Source organism: Gavia stellata, chromosome 7 (assembly GCF_030936135.1).
Source record: "Gavia stellata isolate bGavSte3 chromosome 7, bGavSte3.hap2, whole genome shotgun sequence".
Classification (NCBI taxonomy): Eukaryota; Metazoa; Chordata; class Aves; order Gaviiformes; family Gaviidae; genus Gavia; species Gavia stellata.
In genome coordinates, this window is record NC_082600.1 from 15,106,149 (window position 1) to 15,121,432 (window position 15,284).

The window sequence follows — 15,284 nt, forward strand, 5'->3', positions numbered from 1 at the left end:
CAAGGCCGCCTGAAAAGGCCACTTACATGTGGTGCTGAGGTCATGAGAAACCAGGGCCGTTGCCCTGGTGCCCGTGTGAGAGCTGCGCAAGGCAGGCGCTTTTCAGCATCTCCTTCACGTTATTTGAGATGTGTTTCTGCTTTGCTTTATGTCAGCAAAACACCGCTGCTGTGCTGGACTTACTAAGGATACATTGGGCCAGGTCGCCCTTACGGAGTGGCGTGTTCTGATAGTGCCATTGAACTCTGTGGGTATGGTAAAATATCTGTAGTTCTGAAGACGAGTAAGGTGATCAGGATTAATCAACTGTTTGTGGGGTCACCATGCTCTAAGTCGTGATAGTAAGATGTTAATGTTTGTGCAGATAATAATGGGTTCTGCAAGACTTGATTCATTAACATGGGAAAAAGGGTTGAAGTTCAAATAATAATATATCATAATTATCTTGTCAAGTGCTGCATGTAAGACCAGCTTATTTTGGTCATCTGTGGTAAAGATAGAGTTTTTTCCAAGATGATAAAATAACTTTTTTATGTTAAGTTTCCAAATGCATGATGTTCTTCTGTTCCCTTCTAGCTGGCTGACTGCAACAGCTTGCCACGAAATTTCAGTAAGGTAGAGAGAGCTAATGCATCCGCAAACAGCTTCTTGGATCTGGGGGGGCTACCTTTTAACATTGCTGCTGGTTGTTTGGGGCTCTGATTGCTCGTTCTTTCACATGCTAATGTTGGCGATTTCCATTTTTTAATCATCTGAATGTGTTAAATATGCCCCTAATTACTTTTTATTTCCCACCTGTACTTCTGCAAAAGACATTGGTTAGTAACAATCTGAGTTTTGACCAACTTCAAATCAAAGCCATGTACCTACCTGAAGAGAAGTTGGTATGTTTAGCTAAATTGCTGCAGGAAATAACAGGAAAAGATTTTGAACTAAACCTTCCATTTAATTACCCAGTTGCACACAATGGTGTCAAAATTGAGTGTCAAAATTGAGGCAGTTTCAATTACTGGAACAATTATGGTTTAGAAAATTGTTGCTGGTAGGTTTAAGAATTTATATTACAATGACAGACAAGTAATTCAGGTACTGGGCAGTACAAGAGTCCACGAAGATGAAGGCAGCCTGACCCAATGGACTGAAATAAAACCTTCTTCCTTTTTCTCTTCACAAATATATGGAATCAAAAGCCAAGGTCTCAGCAGAGTTTTTCATCTAACATCCAAGATTTATGGGATTAAACTAGAATATGAAGTAAGAATGACATTTTTTTCATATAGACCTTTTTTTCATATAGACCTTTTTTTCATATAGAGAATTACCCAAATCATAAGCCAAAATCCTTATGGGCTTACATGGTCAGGATGGGATGCCCTTGCCCTGTTGCTGAGGGCCAGGTGCACGCTAATATTTAAATGACGGCTAAAGGAAATCCTGTGCTTTGTAAAAGGGTAAGGTAGCCACTAAAAAATGGAAATTGCTTGTCTGTCTGAGGGCTGGGTGATGGTGTGGCATATCATTTGTCCAAAGAAAGTCTTCTGAACTGGTGTCAATAAGGGTATCTTCTATTGCCAATATTGAGTTCTTCACAGTATTTCTTTCCATCTAGTTGCATTTCATGTTAAGATACTTAATTTCTTCTAATGTTATGTTGAATAGCAGATATAATATTAATAAATTTAAGTGGTGCGGTGTGTAATCTGCTGTCTCTTGAGCTTAGTGCCAGTGGGTCTGTGTTATAGGAAAACGAAGCTGATTATTATAAAGCCTCTGAAATGACAGTCCCCTGGGAAGTCTGCTGTCGGTGACTCACATATGCTTGATTCTCTGTGATTCTCTGTGATATCTGTGATTCTCCTCTTCATTCTGGACACATTTTTCCATCCATTTGTAAAGGGACCCCCCAGAGGTAAAGAAAAAGCGGCTTTGTAGGACTCCTGGCCTTTGAATTGGTGCTTGCTTTTTTTTTTTAAACGGCATGCGGACCAGGAGAGGTAGCTTTCACAATGCAGGAGGCTACAAATGAGTTATGAAGAAGTGATGAGAGCAGCGTCTCAGGTGCTCAGACGTAGTCCTCAGGTGCCACCAGGGCTGTCCCTCCTGGCTCCTGCCATGCACCAGAAGGATGTGGGTCTCTAGCAGCTCTTCATCACATCTGCCGCGGGTGCCTTGGATACACTCAGGCACGGGATACCCATGTGTAGACACAAATTGCTCCAAGGTGACCCCACAGCCCATGGGGAGAAGCGAAGCTGTGACTCTTGGTAAAGGCTTTAATATTTCTGCAGGGCACAGGGTCAAACTGATCATTTATGATTAATTTTTTTTTTTTAACCTCTGTTCAGCCTTCAGCTGTGACAACTTATGCGAAAGGAGAAAATAGTGTTTTCAATTAAAGGCTACTTACGTAACAACCCTGTTTTGAATGCTAATTCATGAATTACTGGAAGCTGACAGTGTTGCTTTTTAATTTTCCTTGGTCACTTCAGCACATAATTCTAATTGAAATAATTCTGGTTTTTTTGCTAATCTCTTTCATAAATGCTGAGAAATATCTGTCAAGTAAATTTCTGTCTTTCTGTATTTAATTTCTGTTAAGAATAGTCCATTTTGTTACATCAAAGTGCCTTGGAATTAAATTCTTGTCTTCTTTTTTCTCCCTTCCAGCAGAAGTAACACTGAAGGGTAACAGAAAAGATAATTTGTCTAACTTGTCTATAAGTTTTCAACACTTTATCTTCACAGTTGGCTCAACATGGCCACTGCACCGATCTGACTTTAGTGGACAGAAGCGGAAAGGAAAAGAAGTGTTTCTGCTTAGTACTTTGACCTTAAAATACCACAAACACCATCCATCTTCTTGTGTTATTTGTGTTATTTTCAAATTGAATCACTCAGCACATCAGGTCAAAAAGTCAGAGGCCACCATTTCTTCTCCCTGCTAGCAGGATAGAAAGCTTTGATAGGAACAAGTGTTTGCTGATTTTTTTAAAAATGTAATTTTAGGCTTTGGTAGGCACCAAGACTTTAATTTCTATCTCAAGTATTTAAAACAGTACATTATTTTTTATGGAAAATACTTAGCACTTTCCACCCATGTTAATAAGCAAATTACTTCGGTTTTCTAGACAGAGAAAAAGCTGGGTTTGCAGTCCATTTTTACTAAAAAACTGATTTGTTGGTCTTATTCTTTTCTCACTGATAGGAGTAGGCAAAACCCTCTTCCCTGCCAGGAGGGGCATGTCTAGGTCCATTTCTTTCATAACAGGGCTGACAAAGATCTCAGGCTTTGGTCCAAGAGCAGTATCTTTCAGGGTCACTTCAAGTTCTGCCTAGTTGAAAAATTTAGCAATATATGTCATATCATTATTTCCATATAATGAAGAGTTATTGTGTCTGAGGGACCACTGTGGAGCTGTCAGCATTGGCAGTGTGTAGCACAGGTTTGCGCTGAAGGCGAAGGTGTTGGGTCTGCAGGCTCGTCCCCGTGCTCATCAGTCAGTAAAGGGAGGCAACACCATGTAAAGCAATGCTGAGTTAGACCTAGGGGAGGTCTTGCACTTCCGTACCACTGTGCAAGTCAGGAGATGCTTTCTTTTTTCTATTATTTCCTTTCCTTTTCCTTTTTTTTTTAACATTTGGATGAAACTAGTGTTTGAAAAAAATTCACAGTAAAAGAGCAAGAGCTGCTCCAAAGTAGTCAATGGCCAGTGGTTGGCATTTGCTGGGGACAAGTGTATTTCAGGTTATGCAAGTTGTAAATTTGATCAGGTTAAGTAAAGACTGACTATGAGTCTCCTCAGCTCTCTCTTGGTCTCCTTTTCTCTGTCCCTCCCTCTCTCTCTCTGCTCCTCACCTTAGAAAACACTCCCAATAAAAGTTCAATCGAAACAGCACCCTCCCATGGTGTTCTAGTTCAGAGGAAACTGATTTTGCTGATGAATTCCTTGAAACTCCAAAAAACGTGAAGTGATTTTACCTGAAGGGTAATTTATTATAGACATGTTGCCCATTAATTGAGATAATCTCCAACAATGATGATGAACAGAGATGATCAGGTATTGTACTTTTAAAATGCCGTTCTGACTAGAAATGCAATTTGGGATCCACTTACATCTCAGTAATGAAAATTGGGTAAGGTAATAAGAGATTTCATTTTGTGAGTGAATTGACAGTGCAAATACCAGGATTTTTAATTTAGGTTTAAGTGGAGTAATGGCTACCCATTCTGATGCATCATTAGTCATATTGCTTTTTAATGAGGGATTCGCTTTCTTTTCCTGGCTAGCTCTAACACTGATAGCAAAGCCCAATGAATGCATAAATGTTTAGGGATTTCTGATGAGTACGTGTCAGTGCACAATTTTAATTTTAAAAAGGAAGGAAAAGCAGTTTTCCTTCTATAGTGAAGGACTACACATTTGTTTTTAGTGCAAGGAAAACAAATAGTGCAGAGCTGTGATTGGTGGCCTATTGTAAAAAATGACTAGAGTAAGATACATTTTGAAAGAAATTCTAGAAAATATAGAATTTGTGAAAGGGACTGGCTTTACGGCTGACAGTGGTAGGAAAAACTGGTTCTTTGGCCATCTCTAACATGGATGCGTTATAAATAATGGCAGATGAAGATTCTTCTTGCCCTACCAAACCCACCCCATGCCCCAAACACCTCATTCCTCTTCTGGATAGATCTTTGTTCAGTATTTTTATTTCTTAGATGTCTTTTCTTTTCTTTTTCTTTTCCTTTTATTTTTTTCCTTTTTCCTTTCTTCTCTTTAATTAAGAGCTTGTTTTGATGTTCATTGAACTCAGTGGGCATCTTTCCATCAAATTGAATGCATTAGGTCAGATTCATAATCAGCAGTCACTGAAACAACTGAACAATAGTTTTGTCACACACAAGCACACTGTCTTAAATGGGATTTGCTTAAAAAAAAGCAATAGAACTAATCCATTATAAACACTTGTTAGAGCAGAGTTTTGACAGTATCTGTATATTTACCAACACAATTTCAACCAATTTAAGCCAAATTGAAATTAATGCAGACTCTTGTTCCAAGCAGGAGCATAGGACAGTTAAATTAAATCAATTTAAACTAGCGTATTTTTAGCCACAGCAGTATGATATTGTGTGTTGACTAGACTTAGGTCTGGTTGCCTTACTTCTTTTGGTGGGCGAGGCGCTTTGACTTTCTATGAGGACAAGCTGTAGTGTGATGAAACACATGCTGCATCTAATGTAGACCAACCCATTCAGATTTGGGGGCAAAAGAACAAATTTCTGGGAGACAAACAAATGTCCACCAAATCTTTCTCATGCTGTTTCTACGCTCCTGGTGCCCCATAATCATGTGGCATCTTGCAAGTCTCAGTGCAGTTTGCAAAAGTCTGTGCAATCCAGGGTCTCTAAACACTGGCGAGGCAGTGCCCATCCTTCTGGAGCAGAGTCTTTGAGGAGATCTGTGACCTCTGGGGTCTCCAGCACAAAGCTACAACCTCACGTTTTTGCTCTGCTGTTTTATTCGGCTTTTCCCTTGCCCGTGCAAGTGCCCATTCATCGCAGATGTCAGGGAAGGGTGCATGAGCTTCTGAGCTGACAAACCAGAGGAGTGGGTAGCAGAGTGTCGGGACCTCTCCAGGAGGTTGCTGTCCCCCTGTGCACATACACAGTGAAGAAGTTGCACACAGCAGGGCAGTGGAAGCGTAACCAGCCAGGGTAAAATCCTTTCAGTATAACCACCAAGAGTCCCCGACACATCACATGCCTGGGACAATGCCGGTAAACTAAGAGTCTTCTCATCATCTTACTTTGTGACCTGCTAACCTTCCTTTGAAAGTATATACCTCCCAGGCATGGTGGAGGAAACTCATTTTTGCAGCAGTCATTTTTTAGCTTCAGAAGGAGTTATTCCCTTCAGATCTTCCTGTCTCTGACTCTCTGTTGTGAAACGCAAAAGAAATACAGGCCATGATCTTCTCTGATGCCACCTTGTAAATTCAAGGGAATCTCAGACATCCAATGTGCTGAAGTTATTCCATATCACTTGACTCCATGTGAGGCACAACAGTTCCCAGCAGATTGGATGATACAGGACTAGCATCCATTTCTCATGATGGCTTTCTTGAAAACTGCCCTTCTCTTCACAGCTTGTAAAAGGAAAGTTGATAGGGTGAGTGCACCCGTATCGTTGTGAAAGCACTGGGTCACACTAGATGTTTTAACCTAAGAAACAACATTTCAAAACCAAACCAAAGCTGAACATGTCCTAAAACAGGCCACGTAGCTACAAGAAAATGTTTCTGACACTGATAGAAAATGATGTATCCACTCTGAATGCACCAATTCTTCTCTTCTAAATGGAAGCAAGAAATGGAAATGAACTTTCGTATTTCCATATTGCACGGCCACAATCCTCAAAGTCTCAGTTATGGTCAGGCCTTTGGGGTTACTGAGGGATTTTTATATACAGTTGAGCTGATTTATGAGACTTCCTGTTAAATTTTATTGCACCAGTGGATTTTATTTGGTTCTTTTGAAGTAGAAAACATAATTTCTGCAGCAAATGCAAGTCAAAAGTCTTAATGGAGCATAATAATCTAAAAGGTCATGATTTTATAGCTTTAAAATAGAGGACAGTGCACTGCTTGATACTCTTAAAAATATGAAAAGTTAATGAGGATGTTTATCAGTAATAAAAAGATATAATCTTCTCCCAGAGCTTTGCTTTTGGCTACTTGTGTATTGGCTTTTTAGGGGTGTGCTTTTATAAATGAGAAACTTTTCTTGTTCTAGGACTGTCCATTTTCAGAATCACAGAGAGAGAGAACTAGTAACATGAAGTAGAAACTTTGTCCCAGGGAGATTATTCAGTACTCCACACCCACTGCTGCTTCTGCCTTTGAGTGCAGACTACTGATAGCATTTATCTGGTTTCTAGGGTCATACAGACTACCTTTATTTATCTGACTTTGTTTAAGACCTGTGGGTGTATGCAAATTTATAACTGAATAAGAAACTGTTCCTGTCACTCACATTTTGCAAGTTTAGGTGAATCGCAGTAGCACTGTTCACAAACTCTCATTGCTTTCCAGATGCAGGTATTCCAGATTGGAATAGCCTATGCTGTTTTAAAAAAAAAAATCTAGAAAATATCTCCTGGTGGATTTCTTTTGCTGATTTTGATTTAATCTGAAGTCTTAAAAATCCTTTTTCATTTGCATCTTAACAAATGTTTTTAATGAATATGTAGGAACTTATGTAAAATAAAAATGCCTTCTTGCTGTATCACTTAATGGAGTAGCCCTTGAACAGTTTACCTCCAGCTGCTTGCAAATGTTTTCTCCAGGTGTGGGAATGGAAAAAGCATTTTATTCCAATGTTCACTGTCACTGCTGTTGCAGGGAGAAGTAATGGGAGCAGGTCACGGGACAGAAGCAGTCATGGGAAAAGCCAATACAGCAGGAGGGGCACAGCTTTCCTTCTTCTCGTTAATACGGACTGTCCTGTTTTCTGTCGTTGTCTTTGCAGCAGTCCAGCACGGGGGACCTGAGGACTCTGAGGAAAGGGCTGTCCCCGTACCACTCTGAGTCACAGCTCTCGTCACTGCCGCAGTATCAAGACGCCCTGCAAAACGTAAGAAATGTTTCCTTACCTATACAGAGCAAGCCGTGGGTTTCCCTGAAAGTGGGCATGGCTGGAGGGGGGCACATGAGGTTTACGGGGGAGCTCTCCCAGCTGACAATTCACCCTGAAACCGGTGGTGCAAATGTGCAGCTGAAACCTGCAGCTGTTGAGAGGGTGGGGAGCCCCTGGAAACACTGAGTATGGATCATCAACTTCCCAGCACAGGTTTTTCAGTTAAATGACGGTCACTGTTGTGCATCTTTTAAAGCAAGGGTGAGTCTTGTTATACCTGCAGCTCCTGCTTTGTAAATGCTCTGTATGCTTGCTGTCAAAAAACCGGTCGTGGATGAGGCGAAAGATGGTTTGTCAAGTGTCTGGCAGTGTGTGTTGGGCTTGCTTTAGCGATCAAGTTCTTAGGAATTCCATTGCATGACGTTTATGTTTCCTAAGATTTGCCTGCGTTGCTTCTTCTCAAACAAGAGAAGAATCTTGATTAAAGCCTCTTGCTAAAGATGGATACCGTGCTGCTGTGCCAGGGCTCCTTCTGCACTGGTGTGCCAGGCATGGCTGAGGAGGCCGAGCCCTGCCAGATGATTGTCTTCAAGATGCTTGCCTGACTGCCTGAGACACTACATTTGCTTGGTGACATCGTTTTCCAGATTGCAGGAAAAGCGTAGATGCAGTCAGGCAGTTCTGCTGTGAGTGGGCTGTGAGAATTGTGAACATGAGCAAAAGCCTGATGGCAGCACAGCCGGGGGACCCCCCTGGCTCCCCACGTCTTCTGCTCCGTGTCCAGGGCACTGGTCAGCGGAACTGCGGGTGCTGTAGGACCAGTTGTACGTTGGCTGCCTGTTTGGGTAAAAGTCATTCTGTAGATTTAGTGTGCCTCTTAGAGCTGAAAAAAAGGGTGTAATAATAATTCAAGAAAGTTGGCATAAATAAAACTCGAGTGAAAGCAAAGCCCCTTTCTATCCCCGCTGAACTGCAGCATGGATGGAGACACTCCAGCCCAAAAAAGGGATGAAACTGTGCAAATGAAATGGAAGGCTGTGCCTGAACATCCACTTGTCTAACTTTGTGTCCCATATATAAAGTCAGGAGAATTTATAAGGAGGGCAGAGAGATATGAGCCTGGAGATGTTTGTCTGGCTGTGCTGGGGCCTTACGGTTTTGGGGATTTTGCTTCGCTTCCCTCGTGCTCAGGCTTTTGATCCCCAGCTTGGTTCCAGGTGGAGGATGCTCAGTCGACCTGTGCTGGTTGCCCCAAGGAACGTTGCTACACAAAATTTTATGTTTATCTCGTGGGTCAGGCTGGGATACAGCCAGCTGCTTTCTGCAGAGGAGCTGTGCCTGGGCTGGGAACTGGCAGGAGACTTCTCTGCCTGAGCATCAGCCCCCGCAGCTCACCGGGGCTGCACGAGGGCTGGCGACAGACCGTACTGCCTGCGGGAGCCCTTCCTGGCCACTTGTCCCTGCTTTCCCTCCTTCCTCAAGGAAGGGGTGGCACCTGGCGTTTATAGAGAGGCCTGGGTGCTGTGTGACACTCACCTTCATCTGTCACCCTGGTTGTGTTCTGCCTTCTTTGCGGGAAGGTGATAGAGAAAAACCAAAACCAGCTCTGGATCCAAATCCACATCGTCTGGGATACTTACATAGCCATTAATTTACTTATTCCTACCAAAATCCCTTTGGTTTGTGGCTTGACATGTTACACTGTTTTTGTGACAAAGGATAACGATCACAAATTCATGCGGATGTCTTTGAATGTCTCAGGCACCTCCCAGAAAGTGGACAGTTAGGCATACCTGACTTTCTCTGCAGCCTTTTTTTTTTTTTTGACAGCAGGCATGAGTTTGTGAGAAATCGTTCCTCTCTGTGCCTGCACAGGCTTCACGCAGGTAAGCGAAGGACAATTGGTGTCGGCTCCAAAGCTGTCACATCTGTCCAGGGTTTCATCATTGTCACTGCCTGTGCAACTCTTCAGGCAAGTTCCTCAGCACATCCCTCACTGTCCCACAGTTTGCACGTAGGCATCAGCTCCTCATGGCCGTGACGTACCTCAGTTAATGAAACAGTTTGGTGTTTCTAATGGGTCCTGGATCATGGACGTCAGTGCACACTCAAGACGCAGAATCAAAAGACACTCATAATTTCAATCCGTGTACTTTTAGTCAGTGGTGCATCATGCAGATGGTGACTGTGGTCTGCAGCAGTTACCAAATATCCAGGAAAAACAGTCCTAGGGGGTTAGTTCTAACCTACAAGCCCCTGGCCATTGCAAGGGAAGGTGTGACATGTATCTTATCCTGAACTGAAAGGAGGCTGGTCAAACTCCCCAGCCCTGGGAACTGCAAACCAGAGCCATCTCATGGTATACCAGAGGCTCCCCGTGTCCTTTGGGAGGTGAGGGTGATTCCCTTGGGCTCGGACTCTTGAGTGAGGCATGAGAGGAGGTGGCAACAAGCAGCTCCCCATGGGACCTGCCATTCCTCTGGGATGAGAGGGGCAGGCTCCAGGGCAAGCTATTTGGGCTGGCTTTATCTTTTCCATCGCCGGCAGCCTCCAGACCTGCTCAGCCTTGAGTCAGATGGTGTCCCAGGCATGGGAGCTGGCTTTGAGGTACGTGTAAGCAGTGCACTGCTGAGGACCCAGTGGCCAGCCTGGTGTCTGGGTGTCAGTGATGGAGATGATCCCAAAGCATCCTTGGAGGGCTTGTGCTTGCATTTGCTAGCCCGGGCTGTTGCTGTGTATTCAGTACTTTAGTACGCCGTGGTAACTAGAACAGATTTTTTCACCCATGTTGCATTCATGTCTTACCTGCACTGCATGTGTTCCCTTTGTGGCTCCTCCATGTGGATGCTGCAGCACTTGGGATGAGTTATTGCACTCAGATTAGCAGCCCTCTGATTTACCGCAGGAAGCTGCTGGAGGAGTAACTTTGGGGAGTGTCAGATATGCAGCTGGAATGCACAGAGAAGGTGATGCTCAGTCTGTTCTGGCAACTCTTCCAGCTCAGACATTTTCTGGAGTTTAACAGTACCAGGTGGGAGTTACCGACTTTCGATTGTGTTTGTTGGTGTTGTCCAAGGAGTCTGGATTGCCCAGTCATACGATCTCACCTCTGGTTAGTGAGGTGGAAATTACATTTCAGTAACGCCGAGAGTTTTAGGAAAATAACGGCGGTTTTCGATAATTGCCATTGCAGGGGGAGGAGGAGCCCTGCTGGCACAGTGCTGTGAATCAGGACTGGGAACCATGCCTGCCACCATGGAGGGACTCTTCTCCCACAAACATATGTACCTTCTTTTCACCTCTCCGTGCCTCAATATTTCCCTTGAAGGAGTTGGGTGGGAAATGACCCATTCCATAGCATGGGTTTCAGGCAGTTCTTTATCACTAAGCTAAACAGCACTAGGTGCTCCAGGATCCTCCAGAGGTGCACACTAAAAGGCGGTGTTTAATTTTTGGAACAATATAGCATTGCTGGAGAGTTCTTTCTTCTCTCATGGGCTTTCTCCAGCATTAATTGAATGATGAGTGAAGACTGGGAGGTGGAGTTGTCCATACTTGGTGTCAGCTCTCAGGTCTCTCGCTCTCCGCAAAGCCACTCTAATGATTGCTGAGTTACGTTTCTGACAGGGGGAGAATGTATGGTGGAAAAGGAAATTCCCCATCCACATTGGTAAGGCTCTTATTTTGTTACTAATGGTCATGTTTCACCAATTAATTTTCTAAGAGGTGGAATCTCAGCTGCTGACTTCTGGAACATTCGAGGCCCCTGTAGCATAGCCGAGGATGAATGCAGTGGCTGAGACACGGCCCAGAGCTTGCATCTCTGTCTCTTCTCTGCTCCCTTTGGCCTCTTGGGTGCTCTGGCTGCCCATGTGGCCACACAGCCCCTGCAGACCTTCACGTTCCTGCCCGCTGCCCTGCGGGTGTGCCCCAGGCACGTCTCAGTGCCCAGGCCTGGGAAGGTGCCCTGGGGGCTGCTCATGTTCCTGTGGTTGGAGGCATCTTCACCTTGAGAAGCTCATAAGCCAGCTGCCTGGAGGAGCCATTTATCCACATTGGCATAAAACACCATTAAATGTGAACCAGCCTGTTACTAGCAGTCAGAGCTAGCCTGGCTGGCTTAGACTTAAAATTTACTAGCAGTGTTCATGTGATTTATAGCAGGAATCCTGCCTTTGGTGGAAGTAACTGTAGGGGTTTGTAATGGAAATATTAAGGTTAGTGTGGATGGAGTGTGAATGGAAAAGTGTGTGTGAAAACACCAGCAGGAACTCGAGAGCAAGGGATGCAGGGATGGCCGGTGCTGATGAGCAAAGACACAACTGACAGCAAACAAATGGATAAACACTGCGGGATGTGTGGTTTGCGTCAGGACCAGGAGGTCTGTGCTGTGATAAGGCCGCAGCACAGATGGCTCATCGCTAGAGGACCTGTTCCCTGATAGCAGGAGCAAGGTTGCACTGTGATGTGCCATTGCCTTCCTGTGGCTCCAAGAGGAAGGCTTAGATAAGGCGCCCAAAATGAAGGAAAGGAGACAACAGGCAGCAGCTGTCCTAGGGTTTATGGGGGGTGAGTAAGCAAGATGCTGAGATAAAGATCAGCCTGTAATAACCATGAAGCATGTGCAAAATGTTTCCAAAACCCGGTTCTTTTCTGTCAACGAGGAGGGATGCCAGAGCTGTTGTTAGGACTTGATAGCGGGTGACCCTTGTCCTCTGTGTCACACACAGTGACCCAGACCATGCCACATGGACATCTACCTTTTGGTGAATACATGACTGTGGTTTGTAGGTGTGTGGGTGTGAGTGACACGTTAGAGAAATCAGTTTTAGGTTAAAGTAGGTATCACCCTCCCCTTCCTTAAGTTTTTGTACTGAGTTTGCACTGCGGTAGTTTTCTGCGTGACCCCTTGCTGAGGAGCAGGAGCTCCCAGCAGTGCCCCAGCCGGGTGCAGGAGGACATGTCTGCAGGTGCTGTAGGTGGTGGCTGGAGGAAGGGCCCTGTGCTCATCCGGGGTCTGGAGCTGGGAGTCTCCGGGGAAAGCGCCTGCAGATACGCTCTGTGAGGGCTGAGCAAAGCTTCCTCTTTTGAGAAGACAGTGATGACAGTGCCGTTGCCCAGCCTTTATATACATCCCTAGGGACTACAATAAGTATCTCTAGAAAAAAGTGAGATTTCCCTTAGGGTATTCAAAGCTGCGTCTCTCAGGAGTGTGGTTAAGACTACAAGCCAGGCTGGGAAGAGACAAGTCCATTTTCCTCCCTAAATCTACTCCAAAACCAGCGAGGTCCATAGGAAAACGCAAAGAAGCAGGACAAGTGTGGTTATGTAGGAGAGAGCACCTGACTGAGAGGACCACCAAGTCCCTGGCTTCCCAGCACTGCCTCTCATTGCATTTTTCTCCAGTGCCTGTTTCGTGCAAAACCTGGGAGATGGGTCTGGCTACCCAGCTGCAGCAGCGGCTTCTTGAGCTCCATCCCTTGATTCCCACTGCACTGTCACAACCAGCTGCGTTCGTAGCTCTGCCTTGTGGAGATACTTGTGAGAAGCGTATTTCATTTTGCCAGATGGCATGCACGCTATTGTAAAAACAAACCCAAATGTTTGTAGTCTGTAGGTGTAAAGAGAAGCCGTTAGATGGGGTGGGAAGGGCTGATAAGAGATTCCTTGGCTGACGCACTGGATGTCTCCTGAGCCTGCAAGAGTGATGGCAAGGGGAGGTGATATGAGGGCACGTGGTAGCTAAATGTGAGCCCCAGTGACAGTCCCATCTCTTCCTTCTGGCTGGAAAGACGGTGGTCTCCATCCTTTTCGATACAAGGGCTAAGGCAGAAGAAAAGCAAGAAGGTGATTCGGTGTCTCTCCCTCAGCTCCCTGCAGAGGAAAGACCAAGCTGGCCCCTGTGCCAGCCTGGCGTAGGCAGGGAGACATGCCTGTGGCCCAAGCCTGGTCTCGGGTCTCACTGGGGGACCCAGAGCAAGCCTGCTAGTCCCTTCCTCAGCCTGTGTGGGAGTCAATCTGTTCCTCTCAGGGAGGAGAACTGGATTGGCTTCTCAAAGCCAACCTGACTTTTAAAATCAGGTTGGAAATGGCCAGAGACCACTGTTTCCATCGTGGTGCCCAGGAGACGCACCCAGAAGAGCCAGGGGAGCTTTCTGGGCATTGATGCCCCTGCAGAGTCACCCAGAGCATTGGGGACCTTAGCATGGCCCTGAGGTGTCTCTGCACAGCACAGAGACCCTGCCACCGCCAGCATGGAGCCCCCAGCCCCGCGCTGTGCTGCACAAAGCCCCTGGGCACGGGGATCCCTGGGCTGCCCGGTGCCTCTGGCATCCCCAGGACTGCTCTTTGCAGCTTCAGCATCGCCTCATGGCCTCTCAAAATGCCTTCAGCCCCTTCAGTTGCTCCACCAAGCCCATCCTGTGCAGCACCCCTGTGGTCCCCCACCTTGTCCCATCCCCGCGCCTGTCAGTTGAGCTGAGCGCTGCCAACGTGTGTTGGAGGACGACCCCAGGCCTGTTTCTCGCCTTCCCGGGCAGCGGTGATGGCCACTGTCCCTTTTTAGGCAGGGAGAAACAGTGATCGAGGAGCATGGCAGAAGGCAGCTCCTTCCCACCGGCAGCACCGATACCACCGGGATGCTATTGAGCAGACAAAGAGAGAAATTCAAGGCAGCCGTTTTGCTGCTGCGGCAACAGCGGCTGCAGAAGGGAAAGTAAAATGAAAGGTTTGTTGGGATTTGCAGCCTGGGGAGCACTATTGTGAAGCTTCAGAGTATATTACCAGCAGCTGAGAACAAGATGATCCATTTTTGAAGGCAGCTGCCCTTCATCAGCAGTTATTGCAGCGGCTCTTAGCGGCGGGTGGCTTTTTTCCCCACGGCAGCCAACTGGCACAAAGTTTGGCAATGACAAAGTTTGGGGATTTGATGAGCAAAAGAGACAGTGGCAGGCCATATCCATAATCTGCCCTTACAGGTAACCGCAGGAGGCAAGAAAAATTAATCTGCTTTTAGGCTCTGCTGTAGGTTCTCATGCTCACTTGTTGTGTGCGTTTGTGTGGGGCTGGCAATGGGTTGGGGGAGAGATAGGGGCACAACAGACCCTTGCTCTTGCCTGGGAGGAGGCTGCTTTGCCAGCCGCAGAAATGGAGACCTGGAGAGGCAATACAGATGTGCACAGGTATCTTCCCACATCTGCGTGCATCCTCCACCCAGAGGTTTTCACCTGAGCCATCCCCAAATCAGATTTGCTTGAAAATCAGGAAAGTCTTAAAAATACCCATTGTTTCCTTCTGAAATCAAATGTGCTTGACGTTCCTTTATTAAAAGAACTAGCATCTCTCAAAATACTTACGCTGATAGTGCCCCTATGAGTCAGTCGGAGTTAGTGCACTTTGTCTGTGGGTACAGCATGGGCTCTCTCGTCCGTAGCAGTGAGACTTCTTGTTTGCTTGTATCAGGTAGTTACGGGCTGAAACTGCTCCGAATATGTCATGTTGGTAATAATTTCACAGTCCGAGGGGGCAGTTGAAGCTGTCAGTGGGGCTTTTTTAACAGCATGCACGCGTTCCAGCTCTGCAGTGCTGTTACCAGCCTGAATAGCAACCGCTCTCCTCTCCCCTTCCGCTGCTGGAGGAAGCTGGCTCA

At 45.8% G+C, this 15,284-nt stretch overlaps 1 protein-coding gene across 1 annotated transcript in view; it reads left to right on the forward strand.

Annotated features, from left to right (window-relative positions):
- The window catches only part of CCDC85C (coiled-coil domain containing 85C), a 112,145-nt gene that overhangs the window by 77,844 nt on the left and 19,017 nt on the right, over positions 1-15,284 (forward strand). The window contains exon 3 of the mRNA XM_059819873.1: positions 7,529-7,633. Coding sequence (XP_059675856.1) covers positions 7,529-7,633 — 105 coding nt within the window. The remainder of the gene's footprint in view (positions 1-7,528; positions 7,634-15,284) is intronic.